General features: G+C 40.5%; 1 protein-coding gene across 7 annotated transcripts in view; it reads right to left on the bottom strand.

The window, feature by feature from the left end:
- Positions 1-781: 781 nt before the first annotated feature.
- The window catches only part of fam163ab (family with sequence similarity 163 member Ab), a 46,025-nt gene continuing 22,422 nt past the window's right edge, over positions 782-24,384 (bottom strand). For 3 of the 7 annotated variants that reach the window (XM_085437162.1, XM_085437159.1, XM_085437160.1), the window contains 4 exons: positions 3,943-4,018; positions 3,848-3,869; positions 3,199-3,313; positions 782-2,851 (listed from right to left, as the gene is read on the bottom strand). In XM_085437162.1, coding sequence (XP_085293288.1) covers positions 2,453-2,851; positions 3,199-3,291 — 492 coding nt within the window. In that variant the 5' untranslated portion in view covers positions 3,292-3,313; positions 3,848-3,869; positions 3,943-4,018 and the 3' untranslated portion in view covers positions 782-2,452. The remainder of the gene's footprint in view (positions 2,852-3,198; positions 3,314-3,847; positions 3,870-3,942; positions 4,019-24,384) is intronic. The other 4 variants (XM_085437161.1, XM_085437157.1, XM_085437158.1 and 1 more) reach the window with 2 other exon arrangements.

Raw genomic sequence — 24,384 nt, 5'->3', positions numbered from 1 at the left:
GCCAGTGTCCAAAGAAAAATATTTTTTAAAAATTACAAGAAAGTCTGTCTCCTTTATCAGAGTCTCAGACTTAAATGAGCTGCTGGCACATCCGTCTCATTGGAGGGTCACTTTAGTGTCCAAGTGATACAAAACAAACAAGAAAACAGCCACAAATATTTCCCAAAATGTAGTGTTCATAGATTCATCGGTCCTCTCTTTCACACGTGGCAGCACTTCGCACTCAACAACCAACAAATCCTCCCTAACAAAAAAAAAGGCACTTGCATTAGATTTCTTCACGTCAATATACAGGCCACACCCCTGCCTTATATGAAAAGAAACTTTTGTATATATATTTAAGATTCAAGAGCTTTATTGTCAATACAGCAGTATGGACAGTATACAGAGTACTGAAATTCTGCTTCACCCTAAGCCCCCCATGGTGCATTTATAAGTATATAATAATATATCCCCAAGAGATATAAAACTAGAAAATACAAATAAATAACGTGCTGAATGTTGGTAAAGTAAGGGATAAAAGGTACTAATGACTAACTGTACAATACTATAATGATAACTATACAATATTAACTGTACGATAAACAAAGACAGGACAGAGACAAAGTGCGCAGTGGTTTTGAAAACCAGGTTCAAATTATTGGCAGGATATTATAGACGAGACATGACAAAGACAAGCAAGATGTGCAAATGTAGCACAGTTTAGATGTGTATTCAGTAACTAACTAATAGTGTGTGTGTGTGTGTGTGTGTGTGTGTGAATAACCACACAAAAAGTCCATTTAAGCAGTTACAAATCTTTTATTTGTCAAAAGTTAACACCATTAAATAACACCGTTTTTGTATTCATTTGTGTTTTAACCACATCTCTAAAAATCATTTTCTTTAATATTTTTCAAAGATTACTGGTTAAGTAAAGAGTAAAATAGATAGCAGGTAATACAATGTCTAAATAATTGAATAATGACAATAAAACTATCGTAGCGGCAGCGACATGTCCACGTCGTTCAGCTCATTCCACCGACTGAAACCTCTGTACATATGCTGTTAGTTCTTTATTTGCTCGTGTTAGTTAATCTGGAGAAAACCAATTCTTTCAGAAGGTTGAATATGCACAGCATAATAATGGCACTGCAGTTAAAATTGATTTAATTATGAAAAAGTAATTAAGAAGCTGGTAATAAAGTCTGATTATGCACGGCTGGAGGAGAGGTTAGAAAAGTGCATCTGATTTTGTTCCTAAATACTTGGATCTCTCCAACATTCTCAGCCCACACAGGTTTCTTGCTCTGCTTATTCAGGCCTCCGACCCCTGCTGTACACACAGATATCAAAACAACAACAGCAAATATTATCGCAAGCAACACAGCATCATGTAGAAAAGGAGCACTGTGAAAGGACGTACGCACACCTTCTCACCATACAGGGGAAAAACAACATGAATGTCAATGAATGTGGATATTTGCATCATTCTGAGAGCAGGAAGAGTGCGTAGACAAAACAGCACGAATCAGTAAATCCCTCTTTAAACACCCAGCGTGCATCGCTCCCCCTCTGTCACCAACGTTTTCTGGTTACTATTTACATTTCAAACTTTTTGCATTTCTGTCAGTAAAGAGAATTTCATTCAGTCCATTTCACGTGTCCCACTGCTGCATTCGGGGGGCTCAGGCATCCTTTGTTCGTTCACAGGTTTCCACATCAGAGGGGAAGCTCGAGCTTTAATGCTGCCGCCATTTCTAAATGCTCACAGCGTGTCTATCTACACGTGCCTCAGCATCACACCTCACTGCTGGGCACAGCAATCCCAATATTACCCCCTTCACAATATCACCGATGACATGAAACTCGCTGAAAGGAGATGAAGAGCTGCGGTAGTTTGCATAGAGAAATCTCCAGTCGTCCAGCCTCCTCAACGTTACCTGAACGCCTCCCAGGACTACACGGGGCATCGTTTCTTGCAATTGTGATAAAATTGCTTCATACTTGCTACTTACCTCTTTATATTACTTCATGGCAGTCACTGGGAAGATATGTAGCATGAAAAAAATTATCCCACAACTTATCCATAATAGCCCTCGGTCGGTAAAGACACGGAAACAGTCGACAGTGAAGGAGTGTGTAAGCGTTTAGCCACACCCTTAATTCAGGGTTTAGGGACTTTAATCTACTGTGAATCGCAGAATTATTACTTTCTGAGTGAGCATGAAAATGTACAATTTAAGAGTATAAAGGAAGGAACTCTTTATAGTCAGTTTCATCTTCTCAGCGAACAAACGGGATAAAGGAATCTCCACAAACAGCCAGCCTTTGTTTTTGTTTAGTGGTTGTGTTAGTGGTGGTGCTGGTGTGTGTAAGGGAACACAGGGGAATCTGTGTGTGTAAAGGTCAAAGGTCAAGGAGGAATTTTCTTTTTTTTTTTCTTCTTTTTTCGTTAGAGAGGAGGGGGTGGTCACACTTCGGTGCTGATGGCGCGGGTGTTGGTGTAGAATTCAGGAGGCCGACCTCGCTGCGTCTCCCTCAGCAGGGAGCCTCGGACTGCGGGCAACGGCATCGACAGCGCCTGGTTGTCATAGTGCGTGGGCATGTAGGTGATGCGCTCGCCACCGTTGCGCATTTCATCTGTAGTGCGGATGTAAAAGGGCGAGTCGTAGGGTGAGCAGGTGGGACAGTAGCTGCGTCGCCCCCTGGTGGTTTTGGTGGGTTTGTAGGATTTGGGCGGCACCGGTGGCGACAGGGACAGCGGGGTGACGATGGGTCCGTCCAGGCCTGAGACACTGCAGGCGTTGCAGGCAAAGTGTTGCTGAGAGATGGAGGCGCTGTCAGACCCATTCTTCTTGCAGCAGTAGTACTGCAGAGAGAGAAGAAGGCGTTGCTGTGGCTAAACTCAGGTTTTCTGACAAATAAACATACACTGAAGAAGCCACCGGGATGCTCCCAGTAATAATTTCCTTTCAGTACAACTTCAACTGTTTCCTGTGTGGATTCAATCTATAGTGTGGCTCGACAACACTGCGTCTGTTACAGAGTCCAAAAATCCTATTTTTCAAAGACAAATGAATGCCTCATCTTCCGAGTCCTTTTTTGTGTCCTTTTATAAAGATATTGGGGCTAATTTCTATATTTCTAAAAGAAAGCAGCTCCACTGAGAAGCAGATAGGATGAACTATACAGTATAGTAAAGTAGTATAAACATACCTGGAGTCTACAATAACACAGCACGGCTATGATACACAGAAGTATCACTGTGGCCAGTATTCCTCCGGTTATGACAACAGTTCCAGCTGTCATCCGACCAGCTCTCCATCAAACTCTGAGACAGGAAATGCATTTAGAAAGAGCTTTCTCACTGCTGACCCGATATGAAGCGTGAAGTCATGCAAGTGTAAGGCTGCTCAACCTCTTCCAACAGTATAATAAACAGTGAGGTCTATCATTCGTTGGGCAACGACACATTTGTGGATTCTCTACGTCTGTAATTCAAGTGTTCACCTTTAAATCAATTTATTTACTCAAAGTATGAACATACAACTTTAAATTAGGATATTTACAACTACAAGTAAACAATAACGTGCACAGACGTATAGAAATGAAGTCCTAAAATTAGCATATTCATCAACAAAGTCCAGTGTTTTGAAGCTAAAATGATTATTTTACTTTGTGCAAGTATTAAAATCGAAGCAACTTTGACATAACTTTGTGTAACTTTGTGCAGAAACTCAACGCCAAATGCACTGATCCAATTAGCTGAGACAGAGTGGGAGAATTTTATGTCAACAACATAAAATTATTTGCATTGTGGCAAAAGTGATATTACAATCACACGTACAAGTGTTGATATACTCACGTTCAGCAAAGCTGCTTAACACCTGAAAGGAGACAAATAATAATAATATGAGACAGACGGACGGACGGACGGTGAGACAGACAGATCAAACTTACATCAGAAGAGTGTTTGAAATGGTTAAAATCAGGTCAAAGGTGAGGGCTCACTTTATCTCACAGGCCTGCTGTATCTCTGAGGAGACAGAGACAGAAATGTTAATTGTAGTAACTGTTTTCTTCCACAAGATGGTACCAAGAGTACAATAAAGCTCTCACAGGGGACAGTGGCTCGTTACAATTAACAGGCCTGAAGGAATGACTACAGTCACTACGAGTGAAGAAGAAGAAGAAGAAGAAGAAGAAGGGAAAACAAAGCAGAAAAGAAGATAAGAAAACTTCATTGTTCTATCAGAAAAAACACAAATATTAACAAGAATAACAGCAAATAATGTAAAGTGGCAAATACTCCTGCAAACAACAAAGATTATTTGTTGACTACTTCACCAGATAAAAACGGTTCAATAAACTCAAATACATATGATCGCATCATAACTGTGTCCCCCTTTTTACCTTCTACCGATCAATAGTTCAGTTTCACTCTAAACAGCCAGAGAGACAAAAAATGAGAAGAGCACTGATGTTTGTACACATCAAAGTCTAAATCGTCACACACATCTTCTCTCTTATCCACACTGGAAAGCGCACACACACACACACACACACACACACACACACACACACACACACACACACACACACACACACACACACACACACACACACACACACACACACACACACACAGCATTATGGGATAGCAGCAGTAAAAGTGATTTAGCAGCGATGGCCTCGACTGGTCGGGGTTTGGGTCTGCAGCCTGAGGCAGGTCCAGGTGAAGTAAAATCTATGCCTGCTGATAAAAACATGTCCATCCTGTGAGACGGGTGGAGGCAGGAGATGTTGGTGAAGGGAGAGACAGGAATGCTTTAATGAATTTAAAAAGAATACAGATATGCTACTCGTGCTACGCTCGTGCATGACACCCAGAATTACTCCTGACAATTCTGCTGTTTGACATGCGAGTGGATTTATGTGTTTGTTTTTCCTGTAAATGTAATATGACAAATCATTCTTCTCAGTGCACTTTAACAGAGGTGCAGATAACAGTTAGCTCACTGGTGTCTCATTCATCAGACTTGTTTTTGCATCACATGCTGCATATGCCAGAAGACTAATGCAGAGACTCAGATCTGAAGATCATTTAGGTCGTGTCTTCACCCTGGTCTCAGTGTTCCTAATAATAATAACAATAATAACAACAACAACAACGAGTATGTGTTAGTCCCTGTAGGGAAATTACTCCTCTGCATTTAACCCATTCACCCAGTGAAGCAGTGGGCAGCCACCAGTGCAGCGCCCGGGGAGCAGCGTGTGGGGACGGTACCTTGCTCAGGGTACCTCAGGTATCCGTTCAGTGGGTTCAAACCCCCCCGACCTTCCAATCACGGGGCAACCACTTTACCTACTGAGCTATCCTGGTCCCTGTTTCTCTCTACTGTCGTAATTAAGGTTAAAAAGCACAAAAAAGTGTAATCAGGTATGTTTAACCCTTTAAAGCCTGAATCATGAAATAATAACCAGAATACAGCGTTCCCTCGCTATGAAGCGGTTCACCTTTCACGGCCTCGCTGTTTCGCTCATTTTTTTATGTGTAATTTTGAAGGCTTTTTTGCGTCCTGATTGGCTGTAGACCACTGTCAAGCAATGTCCTCCGTGCCGTGTCTCCTGTACAGTACAGAATGCGTTCTGGGGGCCTCTGGATGTCTGGAGTTTTGATCTCCTCCATACCTGCTTCATGCCCTGGAGGACGGGGCTGTGGCCCCCCCACACCCTCTAGCAGATCATTACATGAAGGAACCTTTTAAAAAAAACAAGCGCGTCCATGCTCACAGGTGTACACACGGGTGATCACACCCACAAACTACACCCTTTTTGGCTCCTACCTCAAAGCACACTGTGTTCTGTTGATCTTATGTGCTGCACAATAATGTTTAACATTTAGTATTTACTGTCATATTCCCATATATCATTGTGATGTTGTTTATTCTATTACTCTTGTTCTCTTCTGCTTGCTTTCTTTTTTCTTTCTCAGCAGGTGATCCAGGTGATTGATATATGCATTTTTTTTTCTCTGCCCGTTCTGTTGGTTTTTGTTTTTTTGCCCTTCTCCCCCGTCCCTCTTCTCAGCTGTTTCTCTTTCCCTCTTTCTTTCTCCCCTTCTTTCCCCCAGTCAAGTCTGTCCCATATTCAGTAAGTGAAAATAAAATAAACAATAAAAGGTGAATCAAATGGACCATTACGGCAAGGCTGGGATGGTCAATTTGGTAAAGTAAATCCGTTTGGCATCTTTCTTTGCCTTTAGACAACAATTCTGATGCAAAAGAGCCAAACGGGACAGGCCAAAAAAAACAACAAAAAAAAACAAAAAAAAAAAAAACAGAATGCGTTCAGCTTGTCAAATTTACATAAATCTTCCATCGCTAGCAGCGTGACTCTTTAGTGCTGCACTGTATGTTTGTACGTTTTCTCCCCAACACACACAACAATGCAGATGAAACGTTTTGCACGGTCAAAGGCTCCTGCAGTAGCACCCAGAAGGCAGAGGAAGATGCTAACCATCGCACAAAAAGTTGGACTTCTGGACATGCTTAAGGAAGGTAGAAGTTACCGTATTTTTTGGATTATAAGGCGCATTAAGCAAAATAAAACAGTCAGAGAAGTCAAACTTTACTCAACTCATTCTTCTTGCTTCCTCTACTTCTGTACCATTGATTCATTAATGATTCATTAATGTTGAATTCTCTGGCAGCTGCTCTGTTCCCGTGTTGTTGGCCTGAAAACAGGGTTTGATCTTTGGCTTCATTCTATAATCCTGGACTTATTTTTCTATGAAGGTTTGAACTTTGAGAGTTTAAACACGAGATAAAGTGTGAAAATGTTCATGTCTGTCTGAGAAAAGAGTATAAAGTGTGTAGTGACGGGTTTGACAGCCTTAAAACATCTATAATCATTGTAAAAAAACAGAGCTGTCACCTATCATGGGTTATTTTTAGAACATGACTCCCGCGATACATGAGGGGCCGCTGTACTTTTTTAAAGTGGAGCGTTTACCTCCACCAGTCTTTAAATGGTTTTAAATTCAATATTTATTTGCATTTACAAGTTTTAATTTCCTATATCTGACATTTTTCTTTTCCAATTTATATCTTTAAAATGTATTGGGCAGTTTATTTTTAAAAAAAAAAATCACACTGATGATGTAGAAGTCTCACAAACTCAAAAAACATTGACAACAACAAAACTTCATGTAACGAATATGATACAGCAGTGGTTGTGGCTGGTTTTGACGACAGGTGGATGTTCTTTTATCTCAGCATTTATTGTCCTCAAAGACATTAAAGAGGAAATTCAGGCTTTTCAGTCTACAGGAAAACGGCTTTCTGAGCAGGCCTTTGTAAACACTCTCCAGGTGAGAGCCCTGCAGAACCAGGCTCAGGGAGGGGCGGGGCCATCTGCTGCGACCGGCTGGGGTGAGAGAAGGAAGACAGGATAAAGACATGATGTGGAAGAGAGCCAGATGGTAAATGTGCGCTCTTGGTACATTTACATTACATTTTTAAATTTTTTCTTAAACGAGAGTAAAATTAAGGCTACCCCAAACTGAGTGATGTCCCTGGGTCTACAGCCATGCTTTAAGCACAGCCACACGAGCCAGTAATTAGCTGATGATTAGTTGGCCAATTTAATCTTTAAAACAATTTAAGTAAATGGCCTATGATAATAAATTCAAAGAAAGAAATGAACATTTTTACAACTCGTCCACACATCCTCAGAATTTTTAAATCATTTTCTCTCCCAGCTGTCATAGGACAAGAGGCAGGGAACATGGCAGACAGGTCACCAGTCTGTGAGCTTGGGAGAAAATTCACTTATATGGGACACTAATTGAATGAGAATTCCGGAGCCTAAAAGGATTGCAGCGAGTCAATCCAGTCCAAAGAAGGAAAAACAAACAAGGAACTGTTTCCTTTAAAAATGATGACGTCATCTTGCTGGTGATGGAGCCTTGAATAGGCTGCGCATGAGACTCCATTATCAGCAACTTCTGGTATGAATGTGTGTGGATGTATGCATGTGACTGGACTGTGATGGATTGACGACTAAAAGTTTTAACTGACTTGATACTGAGACAAAAACGGTGCTGACTTTAGGATTAGTAGATGTCCACGGACAATTCACCCAACCTGCAAAAGAAGGGTGGATGTTTTGTCTTGCTTTGTTTTGTTTGCAAGAACAGAAGAATGACAGAGACTAAAGGGGGAGGCTTTAGCTTCACTGCAGACTGAACCCTTTGGTTGCTAATTTTGAGTTACTGATGTTTGCATTAAGAAATTTGTGTTTTAGTAGCTGTGTTTTAATTAAGGTATCACATTATATTGTTGGGAATGTTAAATGCTAAAGTGAAGAAAAGGTTTGATTCCACTCATGACTGAGCATGTTATTTTTAACCATAGTGGGTCAATGTAGAGAGTCAATTAATTGTATAAAGAAAAAAACAAACAAAAAACCCTCCACCGAGGTCTATGAATAATAGGGGAATGATAGGCAGCCACACTAAAAATGGAGATATGTAATGATAAACACTGGTCCCCGTCTTTTGGGTGCTTTCTTGAAGTACTCAAAACTTTAAAAGTAAGATAAAATAACAGGGGCATGTGCTGAGGGGTGGTGCTGCACAAAAACAAGAGTAAAATAAAGAAAATATTGTTTTTAGTTTCGAGAAGTGCAAATTAAAATGTACCATTACACTCAGAGGATCAATATGAAGCTTGATATTTGTTAATTTTGAATGAAGTACATGACTGGTGACTGTTCTGTCCTGAGCTTTTGTTTTTACAGCACCCGCTTGATCACACCAACAGTTTCTCGCCACCGAGGAGGGGTACTTGCAAACAAAAATAAAGAACGGGGAGGAATATCATCAAAACTGGAAAAAGGTAATCCCCAAAGGGGGTGATAACGCCATAACTTTCACTTATGGTCAAATTCTCAAAATTTGACCCCGAACTCGAAAAATTCTTAAAACATTTAGAGACAAAGTGGAGATTTAGATAAATATAATGTCGTAAACCACATAAGGATGAAGTATTTGATTCAATAAGATGGTGAAATAACAAGCAGCAAAATGTTGATCATATTAAGTATGTTTATTCAAGGGTGCAGAGAAGATTATTATTATTAAAGACAACAAATGAAATAACGAAAACTAGAAGTGGAAAAATTTGCGTTAACGGTAATAAAATCAAAACAAAAAGGAAAACTAACTAAAACTGTACTGAATGTTCACAAAACTAACTAAAATTGACTGGATTTATAGCAAAATGTGTTTGGTTGCATTGATGTGTGCGTGCCCTGCTGTAGTGAAATTAAGGTAGTACGTTAGTCGAGTCGTCTGTGTGGCTGCTCCGTCCACGCGCAGAATCAGGTCAGGAAAAGTCGGGAGACAGCGCCAGAATAGAATTGAGGATGATTTTAATATGACTGTTTTGTAGACATAACAAGAGTCTTGTAGTGGAGAGGGACGTAATGTCCTCCTGAGACCCAGAGAATAAGAAAAAAAACAGGGAGAAAATATTTTCGTTTTTTCTTTTTTCTTTTTAAATGAATCAAGTGTTATTAAAATAACAATCTCATAAGATGAAGATCAGGGACCAACCCAGAAGTCACTGACACTTCACTAGCTGTAAACTATTGGTTCAGGAATAAGTGATGGCACTGGACTTTCTATTTCACAAAAGTCAATTTATTTAGGATATCTGAGGAAGTACTGATTTTATTTGGAGACACAAAGGAACATTTGGCACTTCCCTCATCTCACATCTGTTTCATTGTTACACCCAATCATTCTACAACTGAAGTGCCTTGGACTGCTAACCATTTCAGGCAAGCGGAGTGAACCATATTTTGCTAGACTCTCATCGGATGGGGGCTTCCTTTTATTGATCTTTGGAGAGAAGTCTTCATTACTGGTATTATTCAGGTCTTGCGCACAGGTTTGTCCCAGGATTCTCAGCCAAGAGGAGCTTAAACTCCAGGTACTGTGAGTTCTTTTCACACATTGAGATCACTGATAACTTTTAGCAACGACGTGATCTTGTAGAAACAATTAGGTGTTATGGATTCAACTATAATTGCGACTCTTATTTTTTACTTTACTGGAAAAGATTTCTGCATTTTACCCATATTTTATTTTTAACTCAAAATCAAAATTCCAGATTCTACTACATGTTGGTTTTGCACCAGATAGGATGACAGATTTCAGGTGGCCCTGTGGTTTTCTCTGTTACATGTGCCACTGCATCTCGATAATCTTTGTGTGGCTTCTAGTGGGTCTATGTTTGAATCTCCCTCAATAATTGTGTTAAGAATTCTCTCCGCCTTTGTCAAAAGTTGTCTATTAGGAAAAAGTGAAATAAATATAAATATAAAGCCCCAATGTGTAGAGCACACATTAATAAATTAGTCATGTTCCCTGTGAAACTAAATAAGCCTAATTCTTAAAGACCCCTCAAATTATTTACTAGATGTTTATTTTTTGAATAAAATAAAAATCTGAGTTTAACAAAACATTTTAAATTTAAATATCAAGCTTACCTTTCTTTTTCCATGAAATGTGCTTGTGGGCACGCCAGCCATTTTGAAAAGGTGGGCAAAACAATTGGCAAGGCCACACCCCCACACATGTGACATAATTTTAAAGGTACTGTTGTCCTCTCTAAGAAACATCAGGACTTAGAGGAGTGGCAAGTAGAGTATGAGAGCTACAAGCAAAAAACTAAATGTGTACTACAGTGTGCAAAAATGAATTACTGGGTCATCAGGGGGTCATGAGGGACATTTATAAAACTAAAAGTCCCACTAACCTTAAAGTGCACTTGAAAAGCTCACACAAGAAGGTTAACCTAGCTTACCTAGAAGACCTCATCAGGGGGAGCACACTCCCCCTCTTTGAAGAGCTCACCCACTTAACTCGCATCCCAAGAAAACAGCTAACCCCAGATAAGGCAGCGTGATGTATCCCGAGACAACAGGACTGGGACATCTAAATAAAGGTGTGAAACAATCGCCTTCAAAAGGTTATCAATTAACTTTAACCAAAATTAGGACCACACGGTGCGGCAAGAGTTAATAGTTATTAGTCTCAACACCCAAGGATAACCAGAAGAGCATGACTGATATGATGGAACTGAGATTTTGTTACACTTAATTTTTGCAAAACACAAATAAAACTAAACTGAAACTAAGGATTTTCAGAAAATAAAAACTACACTAAACTAGCAAAGAATTGGTAAAAACTAATTACAACTGGTAAAAATTGAAAATCTGGAGTCGAAACTAAATAAAAATAACAACTAATGGAAATGGCGAAAAGTTAAAACCCTGGTGCAGAGATTGGCAAATCTGACCAGGAACGTTATAAAATGGATTGTCAGGATAGTCAGCGTTAAAGCCACATTTGACAGTCCATACTAGGATGGCACTGGACATCTTCGGGGCGGAAAAGGGTTGGTGTGACCAGGGTGTGGTTTGGCTTGTTGTATGTATATTTGAGATCATATGGCTCTGGATGGACCAGTTACCAGGGCATGGAAGGAGGACAGACTCATTAAAGGAGGAGAAGGAACTTGCTGGGATTGGAGATCCTCTGGGTGAGTGGTTGATTAAAAGCATGCATAAAATAGAAGTTATCTGTTGTTATTGATTGGTAATAGATTGATAATTGGCCACATTTACAGCTGTATTGACTTGTTGTGGACGTAGTCGACTTCAGGTTTAAACACTTTAATTAACAGGTTGAAAATAGTGACATTAAAGGAAGAGTATGCAGCGCCACCCTGTCAGACGCCAGTGATGGTGGAGCTCACTGATGAATCAGGTGAGCTGGATTCATGGCTGATTCAAAACTAAGATCCCCCTGCTGTGGTCAGAAAGGGGAGAAAAAGGGGGTGTTTTACTGTTATTTTAATGTCAGCATTATTATTGTATGAGAATCATGCAACAAGCATTGCATCGATGATCATTTATTGAAGCTTTTGACCTTATACTAACATCTGTGTTCCTGTGATTGTTATAACCTCTGATGAATCTTCTATTTACAGGTGTTAGGATAATGATATAATTTTTCATTGCAGGTGTAACCATGATCATTTTCATACATATTGCAACTTGTTGCTCATTGTAGAGTTGTGCTCAAGTTAATAAGGGTTAAAAGCTACAGTCAGCGCGAATGTCTGACTGATCTATTGAGGGAAAAGACTTCGAGCATAGAAGGCCGCACGCGCTTACAAAACACTGATATCATGTTATTCTTTGTGATCTTTTCTTTAATTATGTCTTTAAGGTTAGTTTAAATAGTGGCAGTTAATTAAACGAGATTTATTAAAATATTAAATACCTGAGTCAGAACGTTACACGCAGATCACCTTAAGAGTCTGGGAAACTTTGTAGCTGCCTAACTTTTTTGAATGTTCTAGCTCCGTTGATTTGACACATTGGAATGTGTCAAAAAAGGGGGGGAAGGTTGAGCTTTAACATCAAACAAGGATTATTTGAACATTTTATAACTTCATTTGTGTCTTTAATAATTTAGGAATGGTAAAGCTTAAGCTAATAGCGGTCCGAGAAGACGGACCTTTTAGAGAATCAGTGAAAAAGCATAAACTATCACTTTCATGTTTAATCATTACTCATTGAAATGAACTGAATAGCGTTTAGAAGATTTGTTAATTTCTTTGTCTTTTGTTAAAAAGAGGGGTTTCAATAATTTTCAGACACACCTTGCAAATGTGCTTATAACGAGTTGGCACCTGGTCTCTTGAAGGTCATAAGCTTCGTTCGGCGTGACTGTCCGGACTGATATATTGCAGGTACTGACTTTGAGTGCAGAGGGCTAAATGCAAACACTGCTTACACACACATAAGATATGATTAGAATAAGTCCCTGGGACATTCTGAATGTTTAGACCAATTCTGAATCACTAGAAGGTCAATAGATAACAACATTAGATTATTAGGGGTAGGAAGAGAGGTGTTTTGGTTTTCTGTCTCTTACAGAGAAAGGAACAGACACCAGACGAGGTCACAGAGATGCGAGGATCCTCCGTAGCAGAGACAGACACAGTGACTGCCGAGACATCAACTGGGTCCAAGGGTCATGGCGTTTGGGCTCCAGCTAGTCACCATGAAAGGATGGATCCCATAAACACAGCAATAACCATGAAGGGGTTGGCGGAAATCCGGGAACACCAGACCAACGAAGTTCGAGAGGCTTTTGGGCAAAAAAAAAAAAAAAGGGGGGGACACCTTCCTGTTCCTTTTTCTGGAGGATACACAGATCGTTGTTTGAAATCGGGGCAGAATAATCCCCTGATCTGTGCCACGACTAAAGGGTTGTCTAACCCCTAAGGTTGAAGAATGAAGAGCAGAGGATCACCCAACTGGACGACACTGGTAGCTGCAGCAATAGAATAAAGGCTAAAAGCTCTTTGGACAGAGGTTCTAGTCTGAGTACGTCTGAAGGGTATAAGGTAGCACCAAAATAAAGCTGTGGGAGAACTGGGGAGTGTCATCTGGACCTGCTACTGTTGGAATCATAGTTTTTCTTGCATCTGAATTGCGCAAACATAGAGGTCATCCCACATATGGTTCGCCCCTCAGGGGGACAAAGGACCTCAGGAGTGAGAAGAGATGAACCCGGCCACACTGAATTGAAGGGTGTTTGTGAGGTCATTATTTTAATGACCTCATCAGGGGGAATTGTTGGATTGTAGTGTTATTTTATGTCATGTTATACCCCGAATTAAAGATTGTGAATTATTATGTAGTTTTAGTTTGCATTATTCTCCTGAATTAGAAGAAGCTGATAACTATTGCATTAGCTAAACTGATTTGCATTACATTAAACTGCTGACTTGTTGTGAATGAATGACATTGTTTTATGATGCATTATACTGCTGAGTTATAAGAAATACTGTTTGCAGAGAGTTATTGTCTTATTTGTCTGATTAGAAGAGAACAGAATATGCTGGAGTTTTCTGCCCCATCTCAGCAGGAGCAGATAAACAGGGAGCCAAGGTCGTAGCTTAGGCGCCGTGTGAGAGAAAGCATGCGAATGTTTAGGCTTTTTATGATAAGGTGGAGGCACCAGACGCTATAAAAGTTTGAGCAATGCTCCACCATTTTGAGATCTGAGGCTGTCTGCATACAGTGTCCATCTCCCACGCGTGTGATCATTAAAATCATCGTTTGACTCAACCCGGCCGGACCAGTGTTGTTATTGTGGTTTTTTCTCTTGTTTCCATCCCCAATTTTGAACTCGTAACACAGGCCAACGCTTACGGCAAAGAGACATTTGTGGCCGCTGGATAAACTGCCTCAGATCTCGGTGCCGTGTCTGGCAGTACTGTCGGACTGTTGTCTGACTGACAACAAAAGCAATGTAACGGTCTTTTGCATTTGATGCTTTGTTGAGCTGTATTGTCCAGATTTTGCTCTTTTGCACCATCTGGTGGTGAACTGTGTAGGGTACAGCTGGGTGCAATTTGGGTCTCCACCCAGCTACTTTTTTGCAAGCGCACATGGTGTCTGCATGCTGCAGCTCGCGCTTAGCTCCACACATGGAGAAAGTAATGTTCAAAGTTAGATAAAGAGAAGAAATAAGTGAGAAAAAAGATGGAGAATAAGATAATAAGGCCATGACGGACTATTTAGCCCCTCTGGATGTCAGCTCACGAGGTTTATGTACTTTAAATGTTTTATTTTCTGTGATTAAGGACTTTTGATTGACTGACACCAAGTACAAGAGTGCATTTTAATGTGATGTTTTTGTATTATTGTTTTCATCCGTGAGCAGTTCTCACAGGTTGTCAAGACCATAAAAACCCTGTTTTATAAAGTTTTCAAAAAGTTTAAACGTTAGAACGTTTAGAAATACACAATTAAACAACTCAGGAATATTTAAATAGAAATCCTTTTTTCGTATTATCACTTATCACAAGTAACAGACACAAAAAGGTCAAGTTTATTTCTATAGCACAAAGGCCATGCTGCACAAAGTGCTTAACAACGTAAAATGCCACTAAACGAAATAGAATGCACAACAATGATGCCGTAAAATAAATAAATAAATAAAATGAGTCAATAAAAACAACAACAACGGCTGTTAAAAGCAAAATGTCCAACCCTGACCCCGCGGCGTGAGGAGATAGTGGACCCAAATGCAGGGCGGAGGCGAGAACGGTGATAACAAAAGGCAAGTTTTAATGTAAGGCAAGAACGGAAGCAGGAAGTATAAATACAAACAGAAAACCATCATTCAAAGAGTTTAACTTAAACCAAAAAACACAAACAGTGCTGTGACAAAAAAAAAAAAAAACCCACACATACCAGAAAAAAGAAAAACTTTGATGTTTCTGAAAGTCGACAGAGCCCCTTATAATCCCGTGTGCCTTATGTATGAACTCTGGTTGTGTTTACTGACCTGGAAACGATTTTATGTGCACGGCGCTCGAAAATCTGTCAAATGTTTCAGTGCGACTTTGCTAAGCTACGAAGCCGCACCGCTTGATGGATTGTCGGAGCGTTACGGCTATTGTAGGCGGAGCCTCGCGGAGTGATACGTGCTGTGCTTCAACATAATATTACCGTATTGTGTGTGTATAACCTCTTTAAGTTCTGTGGATATTATACATGGTTATGCTGAGGATATGTCGGCCAGTTTCCACTGGAAACGCCTTTTGGTTAAACTGTCAGCGAGGAATTTGCATTTGCACTGTTACATTTTATAGAACTTTAATGCAGATTAAAAAAAACAGCTGCTTGTTGAAGTGAAAATACATTGATGTTTGTTTGTTTTTTGCACTAATAAAGTTGAGGAGTTGTAAAGTATTTTGTCTCACATCAATTATATCATCAGTTATATCGTTATCGCAAATTTTCAAATGTACATCGTGGTAAATATTTTTGGCCGTATTGCCCTGCTCTACCACCGGTGTTAAGAACATTCATCCATTCCTTCATTAAACCACAAAGACTTGGAAATAACGTCCGAGGAGAAGAAAAGGAGCGAGCGCCGCGTAAAAAGGCTGTGATCTGAACCGCTACGCTGGACCCGAGCTCATAAACCATGTTTCTGTCAGAAAGTACCCCAGCCCTCAATTATGCGTGCGGACTAAACTGGATGGCAGCTGACAGATTCCTCTCAACATCATTCATCATAACTCTCTTCACCGTGAGCAGCCTCAGGCTCGGCAACCCAAACTATTTTTCATAATTAATGCCAGCACGGTGACTTGTGCTGCAAGGAGGAAATGGAAATGGAGTCGCCGCTGTCACCACATCATCCTTTACTCAGACGCAGGCACGAAATAACAGACTTGTTTTTCTGTTTACGTGTTGCTCTGCAAGCACTTTAAGACAAACTTCACTTTCATTTGTGGTTCGTTTATTTGACAAACTGTCTGCATCAGCGGCGCACACCACACGCCCACTTAGACACACAGATCCCGTACACGCTGCATGAGCACACGTGTACAAGCAGAAAGGAAGTTGGATCAGATTAGAGTGACCATCAAAACCCCCACAATGGCCGGCGAGCCCGGCACGCCAATAACGCTCTCCTACACGGACGCAGTGACACAAACACACATATTCAAACAGCCAAACATACTTGAGCATTAGTGAACTCATCAGAACATCCTCATAACACATTCATTAGAAGTGACAGCAGAGTTTTCGTAGCACTTAGCAGCAGTCAGTGTACAAAAAGGAGCAGCATTTCATTTATGAACAGCACTGAGCCTCAGGACTCGTAACAAGTATCCAGTTTGGCTCGACACTGCAGTTTAATCGCACAACATCTGAGGCCGAGCAACTGGGATGGTTTGCAGTAATGTGCGTGCATACATTATTATAGCAGCTGAGGTCTCAGATTTAAGCACAATGTTTAGTTTCTACACGTTACTGGAGCTCCCGTCATGCACTTCACTCCCAGAAGGGAAAAAGGAAAGTGAAGCAAAGTATCACCAGGGTGTTTTTTATATTATCAATATTCTTACTTACACATAAGATCTGCCTTCGCAGCGCTTTGACAGTATGATGGTCTGTATGTAGCCAATGACACCACTGAACTATTGCTAATGAACTTCATTAGTTCTTCCAGCTGTTTCTCATAATCATACTTAACTCTCCAGCCTTTTGTTGCTCCCATCTCAACTTTTTTGATTTTTATTGCTGCCATTCAGTTCAAAATGAATATTATCCATTAAATAAGGGAACACTTTGATGTTCTGTTGTGAAATGTTGGTTCTTTCAGATTTGGCCTGGTAGTTAGTAACAGGCCGCATTAAGCTACGTTCCACATAATTGATTTCATATTATGACATACGCTACATGCATATGATAGGCGCTTTGTTCCACCTCGTGTTAGATGACACGTATAATACTATGCAAAGATTACACAGTGCAGAGCGCCGTGGTACTCGCTGATGCTTAAGAGGTTTTACGCCTGCGATCATTGGCATTTTATTTTTATTGCCTTTCTTTGTCCCTGTTCAGGAAGGCATTTCCTTTATAGGACAAAGATCCTTCATATTGTAAAACTACAGGTTTTCCCAGTTAGTGGTTTTGGCAAATCAGAGTAATGCACACTTCTCCCAGGCCAGCTCTGTCTTTGATGGAGTGCTCACTTTGGATTCTTGGCCATCAGTCTTCAGGAGCATATGAAGGACCTTGACTGCCCCCAGAAGATTTTTGCAAGATTGATTTTTTGGATCTTAAATTGTTCAGACCACCAGTAACTCACTGTCACTCTCTGCTCCTTCAAAGACACTACAAACCCGCACTGGCCTTAAACAGCATAGCTTTGAGTCCTGCAAGATTAAGGATTGCTCATTAGTTAGTTTTAAAGTTTGTAATGACAAATATGTGTTTTTGTTGACATATATTTCTTTAAATCGACTTCTGAAGATATGATCAAATTACCATTGTCAGATGAAAGACAATAAATCGCCCCTTTATACATAAAACACATCAAATCCCCCCAAAACTCTGCAGACAACGAGCGCCCAAACATACACCTCACACCCCCGCCCTACATTCTTTTAAATTTGTGACTTCGCATACGAAGTTCTAGTTTCAGAATATTCCGTAGCTTTATGGTGGAGAGAAAACAAGTCACCCATCCAAACAGGATTCACGGTCACAGTTGAAATGTAATTTGTCTAATCCTGTTATCTGGCATTCCAAAAGCTTTCCCATATCAGCTTACCCTCCCCATCATCTGTGTTGCGGCCAGGCGTGGGTGTCTGTGTGTGTTTGCATGCGTGTGTAAATGTGCGTTTGTTTGCATGCGTGGGTCTGAAGTAAACACAAGTGTGTGGGTTGGTTTATAAAACGTGGAACGCCTTTTTCTTCAAGCTTATTCCTCGTAAAAGCGGAATAACGGGGAAAGTGAATCTGTGAAGGCTGCAAAAGCTCCAAATGAAATCTGAAGATCAGCGTTTGGATTATTGGATTTTTGTTAATGTTGTGAGTTCAAAAGAGCAGCCTGTACATAGTTTGATGCTGTTCACTGTTTACAGTCCTGCTCTAAAGTAAAAGTGTTGAAAAATGTCGGCAAACAGTCACTTTATAAAAATGAAAATGAGAATAAAAACTCAGTGACCAAAAGCACCTGCGTGAATGAGCACTGTCCTTGGTGCTGAAGTTACTGGAAGCAAAACCTGGATTATTTGTTGTTTTAAACCATGAAGCCCGGTGGATTCAGAGTCCCGTTGAGTTAAAACTCAGACTTTGTTAACCTCGAAATTAGAAGGAAAACATCAGCATATCATTTTGATCAGTCATAAAACACTAACTCAGGCAGCACGGTGGTACACTGGATATAAAAAGATGTTTCTCGGTTCGAACCTCCTCCACACCCTTTGTGTATCGAGTTTGTATATATTTATACAAACTCGATACACAATTTATATTTTATTTTGCTTGTTTTACGTTATTGTATTTTTGCACAACTCTGTTGCTTGTGAAGCTCGCACACAAGAATTTCACTCACATGTGCTGTACCAGTGTACCTGCACATGTGATGTGACAATAAAAGTGATTTGATTTGATTTGTTGATCTGGACGTTGAGTTTTCGGGGAAACGCATGTTCAAAAGAAGTTTCCCCTTTTTTAACTTAATGTCACTAATACTAAACTCTGTGTGTCGGAACAAAAAGTATTTTAGCAGTTTACAGCTACACGTTGTAGAGATGACAGCCTTCCAGCTGATAATGACTTCATTTCCAGGTGACCTTGAAAGCGCTGTTCATACAGTGAGGAACCTACCGGAGTTCAACCAACCGTTCCCATCTTCTCTCTTAAGCTGCCGCAGCAGTTATGGACCGATAGGCAGAGATTGATGACAGTGGACATTTTAGTTCAATTACTTGATTTTGCTCGAGGTCATTTGGAGCAAAGAATGCAATGAATGTGAAGAACCACTCTCCAGAATGATCCCGTTGGCCCTATAAACCCACATGATCAATAAAGACAGTAAAACGACTTCGTTCCTGTGAAGATGGAGAGAGATAGGACAATAGAGAGTTGGAACAGTTAGAATTTTTTTCCTCCGTCCAATCTGGACCACGTTCTGATGCCCTATACGCTTCTGGCAGATTTATAACTAGTGTACATTATGCTGTTATGCAGCCCTCCGGGCTACTGTACTCGAGCCTGCCAGCTCCTGATTCAGCCTTTCTGCACACTTGGTGTGACTCAAGATGTGGTGAATACCTTTACTCACATTGCAAGTGAAAGATTTATTACACGCAGACTATGTGTAATTTCTATACATACATCAAATTCAATTTCCTCCCTCTTCATAGAGAATATCAGCAGTGCTGTGCTGGTTATGGCACTACCAGCTGACGTCCGATCGCTGCCCTTTAACTGCTATTACAACCACAGCTGCTGTGCTGATAGTAATATTACTATGACTGATAGCTCCAATAGGGCTGCTAATATTACTGCTTGATGGCTAATACTGTCCATGAGAGACAAGAATTACCATTGTCTCTTATATGATCATTGATTGTGCGGTCACACTAAACACGAGGAACACGATGGTTAAATGTTTTCCCAAAATCTATTTTTTCAAATCAAGTCAGGGGCAAAGCAGACAGTGTCTGTGAGGGCTTTCTAGTGAGTCAATTAAAAACCGCAATGGGCACAAAGCCTGCCACAGAGAGCTCATAAACTACTGTAGAAGGTTTTGCTCAAACACACTTCATTTAATAAACAGTGATGATCACATCTCACGAGAAGCCGTCCAAAACAACTGGCAGATACTCTCATACTGATAATAAATGTTTGTAACATCTCTCTCAACTATACAAAAGCTTCTGGAGTGCCTGTTGGCAAGGCACTGGATATTCCAACTCTGGCAGTAGCAGGTTACCTTTACAGCCAGGTTTAAAACATATAGCAGGAAGTTTAACCTCATGATAAACATTCCCAACATTTAAACACCACAGTGAGCTGAATGAAAACGAGCTGTTGTACACCCACCTTTAACACACATATTGTTCCAATAAAAGATTTATGTAACTTATATCATTTTCCAGTATAACGTCACCAGATAACAGGACATCAGCTTATTTCTCTTTTAAACTTGTCTCCATATGTTTTCTTGTAACTGCTTCAACACGCCTCATACCAAGGCTCCCGGCCTGTGGCTGAGCTCTGGACAGCTTTAGCTTTAGCTGCTTTCTTTCTGTTAGCATCTTTAAAACAAATTAATGTTCACCTGGATGATAATGGCTTAACTGTCTGATTACACATGTTGTCATAAATGTTTTTGTGGCAATTCCTCCAAATTTTACTTTGCTGAACTTTCTATCTGCCTCACTGATGATAAGAATAGGCCACAGACACATGCTAGCAACCTGCAGCTAAGTGACATGCTAGCAACCTGCAGCTAAGTGACATGCTAGCAACCTGCAGCTAAGTGACATGTTAGCAACCTGTAGCTAGCATGTGACTTTTATACAGTCACTAGTTTTCACGACTCTCATAGCTGGACAGAGGTGAGCCTGACCGCATCGAGCACAGAAAATCGGTCGGTTCTGGTCTCTGCTGCCTGATCATATTATCTAATACTCAGCTTCATTGACCTGCCATTATTATATCAAGTAGTAGGTAAATATGGGTGTTGCCAATAGGATAACTTAACAGAGCCTTCATTGATGTCATTACTACCCATTCTTTAATGTAAAACGGATGTCATTAATGAGCTCAGTTGTATGCTTTTGTGCATGTACTAAATGAAGCAATGAGATGTCTTCCAGATTACAACGCAGAACCTTCTGCAGTTCAATACTGTTAGCAGCTCTTGTGTTTACTTTACTGAATAATAGTGTCTATTCACCTTTGGTGTGTTTTCCTGATTAGAAAAAGTGCAAATAGGAAATGGAACAGGGACTGATGCATGTTTTTATCAATGAGTTGAAAACAAAATGGAAAGCTTGTGGGTCAATTGAATATAAAGTCAAAATTCAATCACATTAAGATTCTTAACAAGCTGAAGCACTGAATTGCTGCATCTAACCTTGGGGGAAGACCTCTACCCACAGAGCTACTGACTAACACGCACTTCAAAGCTGAAGACTTGAATTGATTTTTTTGCTAATTTATATCCTGTTCTGACAGATTCACAGTGAAGAACTTGAGCAAGAAAAGGAGTTGACATTAACATGCATGCAGCTTTGAGTTGAGGTTTGAGGTTTACAGGGATTTCATTATAGCTGCTCAGCTCCTCCTCTGCTGTCTTGCGATATGCCAGCCTCCCTGCACATTTGGCAGCAGTGCAGCATCGCTGAATGCACATCCAGTATAGGGCAGTGAGCAGCCAGGGAAGCTGTAATTACTGTACCACTATTCTGCTGGTCAGCACAGCAGCCTCATAAAAGGAAATGAAATGTTCCAGCTTTAATCTTAGAGGGAGTAATGTACCACGAATATTGCATTAGCATACAGTCGCAAGGAAAAGTTGCAACAGATGCTCGAACAGATTGAGATCTGGAGAATTTGGAGGTCAGGTCAAAACTACAAACAGCTTCATGTTTCTCGAACCATTCCTGAGCAGTTTATTTGTAGTGTGCCGGGATGCATTATCCTGTTTAACAAGCCCACTGTAATTAGGGAATACCAATGCCACGAAGAAGGTAGGCGACTATTTTTACACAGCTTCCTTTCAACCCATAGTTTAACCTGCCTCCATGTCTTCTCCAGTTAAATGTGGCCCACTGTACATGCGTTACAAAAGAAAGTATGATTCATATGATCAGGCTGAACAAATAGTTTGTGATGCCTTTACCTAAACGGGGTCTATACCTGGACATTTTTTGGTTGAAATAAAAAGAAATGTAAATGCTTCCCTCCAGCACAAATAAACACTTTGAAAGGCCTGGAGAAGTACTGCTCAAGAGCATTTAAACCTGCACAGTGCTGTAAGGCTGGACGATGAATACACAATAAGGCTTCACAAAGTATATCTGAACATATTATATTATTTTGATTTCATAACCTTTGTGCAAACAAAAACAGAATCCGAGCAAATACTTTCATTTTAAACCAGAGGATTCTAATAAAAACTCTGCTGTCCCATTAATCAACAGCTGTACACTCTGGCTGCAGAGCTCCACCCACCGCGGGTGCCTGACCAATCACATTAGGGCCCCGCCCACCTTTGGGCTCCGCCTCCAAACAGGCATGGTGTCAACAAAATGAAATTCTTTGCTCGTATTACGTTTCAGCTCACGCAAACATTATGACATAAAAATCATTCCATAATGTATGTCTTGAATTTATCTAATAAGACTAATTAGGATTCCAGGTAAGACTTCTTTTCAAAATAACACTTCTGACTAAATTTGCCCAAATTTAGAAGAAAGTGTTTACCTTTTGGTGAGAACAATTACGTATGTCAACCTCAAAATCATTCACTTTAACAGAGATAAAGTATCAGTGATGCCTTCATAGTTTTTATTTGGCTCGTGCTAAGTTCAGAGTTCTCATTTCCTTACTGTCCCATCATTGTAGACTCAAAATCTAAGCGTGTCAGGCTACAAACCAGGCTAAACACTTTTATGGAAATGGCCATCAATCAGTCTATGAGCACTGTGCAAAGCCTGTGCCAACCTTCACTCCCTACAGTGCATTTCCCACTACTGTCAAAACAAACCCCAGTGAGAAAAATCCCTGGGTAAGTATGACTGTCAGTGCATTGATCAAAGCTATTTCAACACGTAGCCGTGAGACAAACTGAATGCATGACCTTCAGCTTGCAGGACGGTAACTGAATCCACTGTGCCATCCTGCCAACAGTCAGGCAGACTGAAGAGGAAATGCTTCCAGGACAAACAACCACTCAGCTCTCCTCTGGTCAGTTAGGCAGCGGCTCTCCGCTAATTGTTTTTGAGAGGGTCGCTCACGAGTTTGTCTCAAATGCATCAGGAAGCAAAGACACATCAATAATCAAAGTATCTTTATGCAGACACAAAATTCCAATCTGCAACAAAAGGTTTGTCTCCAATCATCGCAGCCTTGAGCTGTTTTCATCCCATCCATGCAATCATGGTGAGGCTCGAGAAACAGAGAAGCAGCTTGTGAGTAACACGATTCCTACTGACTCTTATTGTAGGCAGGAAGAAAGAGAGGAACGAGAAAAGAGACCCCGCAGAAACTTTATCACCCAGTTCATCTTAAGAACATCAGTCTCTTCACGTGCATCAGTTTATTGAGACTAAAAGGTTTACAGACTTTGAAATAATGTGTTTTATTTGACATGGATTCATTTAAAGATTCATGTTGTGCAGCTCACCGTGCTTTAGCCATGTCACACGTTTTATTCATATTCAAGATATATTTTACTGCAAATCTTCTGTGTTCTCAGTTCATATTGATACTATCTGCATCTGGTAAGCTGACCTTTCTCATCTTTACTAACCAATGCATATATGCACGCTGAACTCTGGGCTGTGCCACAGCTCAGTGTGAGTAAGAGAAGCAGGAAAAACTGCTTACTGCAAGTATAAATGTTGGATGTGAGCTTCAAGCGCTGCTTGCGTAAGAGAACGGCTGCAGAATCAAAACTAATGCTGGGGAGCGGGTGGGCAGTGATGACAAAAAGATGTAATTTCAGGAAAGACGTGTTTTAAAGAATAACAGTTCGAGTTGACTGTAAGATAAAGAGTTTCCTCTGCGGAGAACAGCTTAAGTCTTAAAGCAGGAGGTACGGAGCTGAAGTAAGCAGTCAGTCATGGGCCACTTCATGAGTGGAAGCCTTGTTTTATTAGACGGGAGGATAGAGGTGCCTGGGATAGGTGGTCTTATTGCCACGTTAACCTTTTTTCCTTTTACTTTTTAAGGACTGTGATCACGAAGAACTCCTAAAATCTG

The sequence above is a fragment of the Copadichromis virginalis genome, linkage group LG17 (assembly GCF_057382275.1).
Source record: "Copadichromis virginalis isolate Kocher_CV1m ecotype Utaka linkage group LG17, C_Virginalis_male_GT1.1, whole genome shotgun sequence".
NCBI lineage: Eukaryota > Metazoa > Chordata > Actinopteri > Cichliformes > Cichlidae > Copadichromis > Copadichromis virginalis.
The sequence above is the reverse complement of the archived record's forward strand: the minus strand, read 5'-3'. Positions and strand labels throughout refer to the sequence as shown.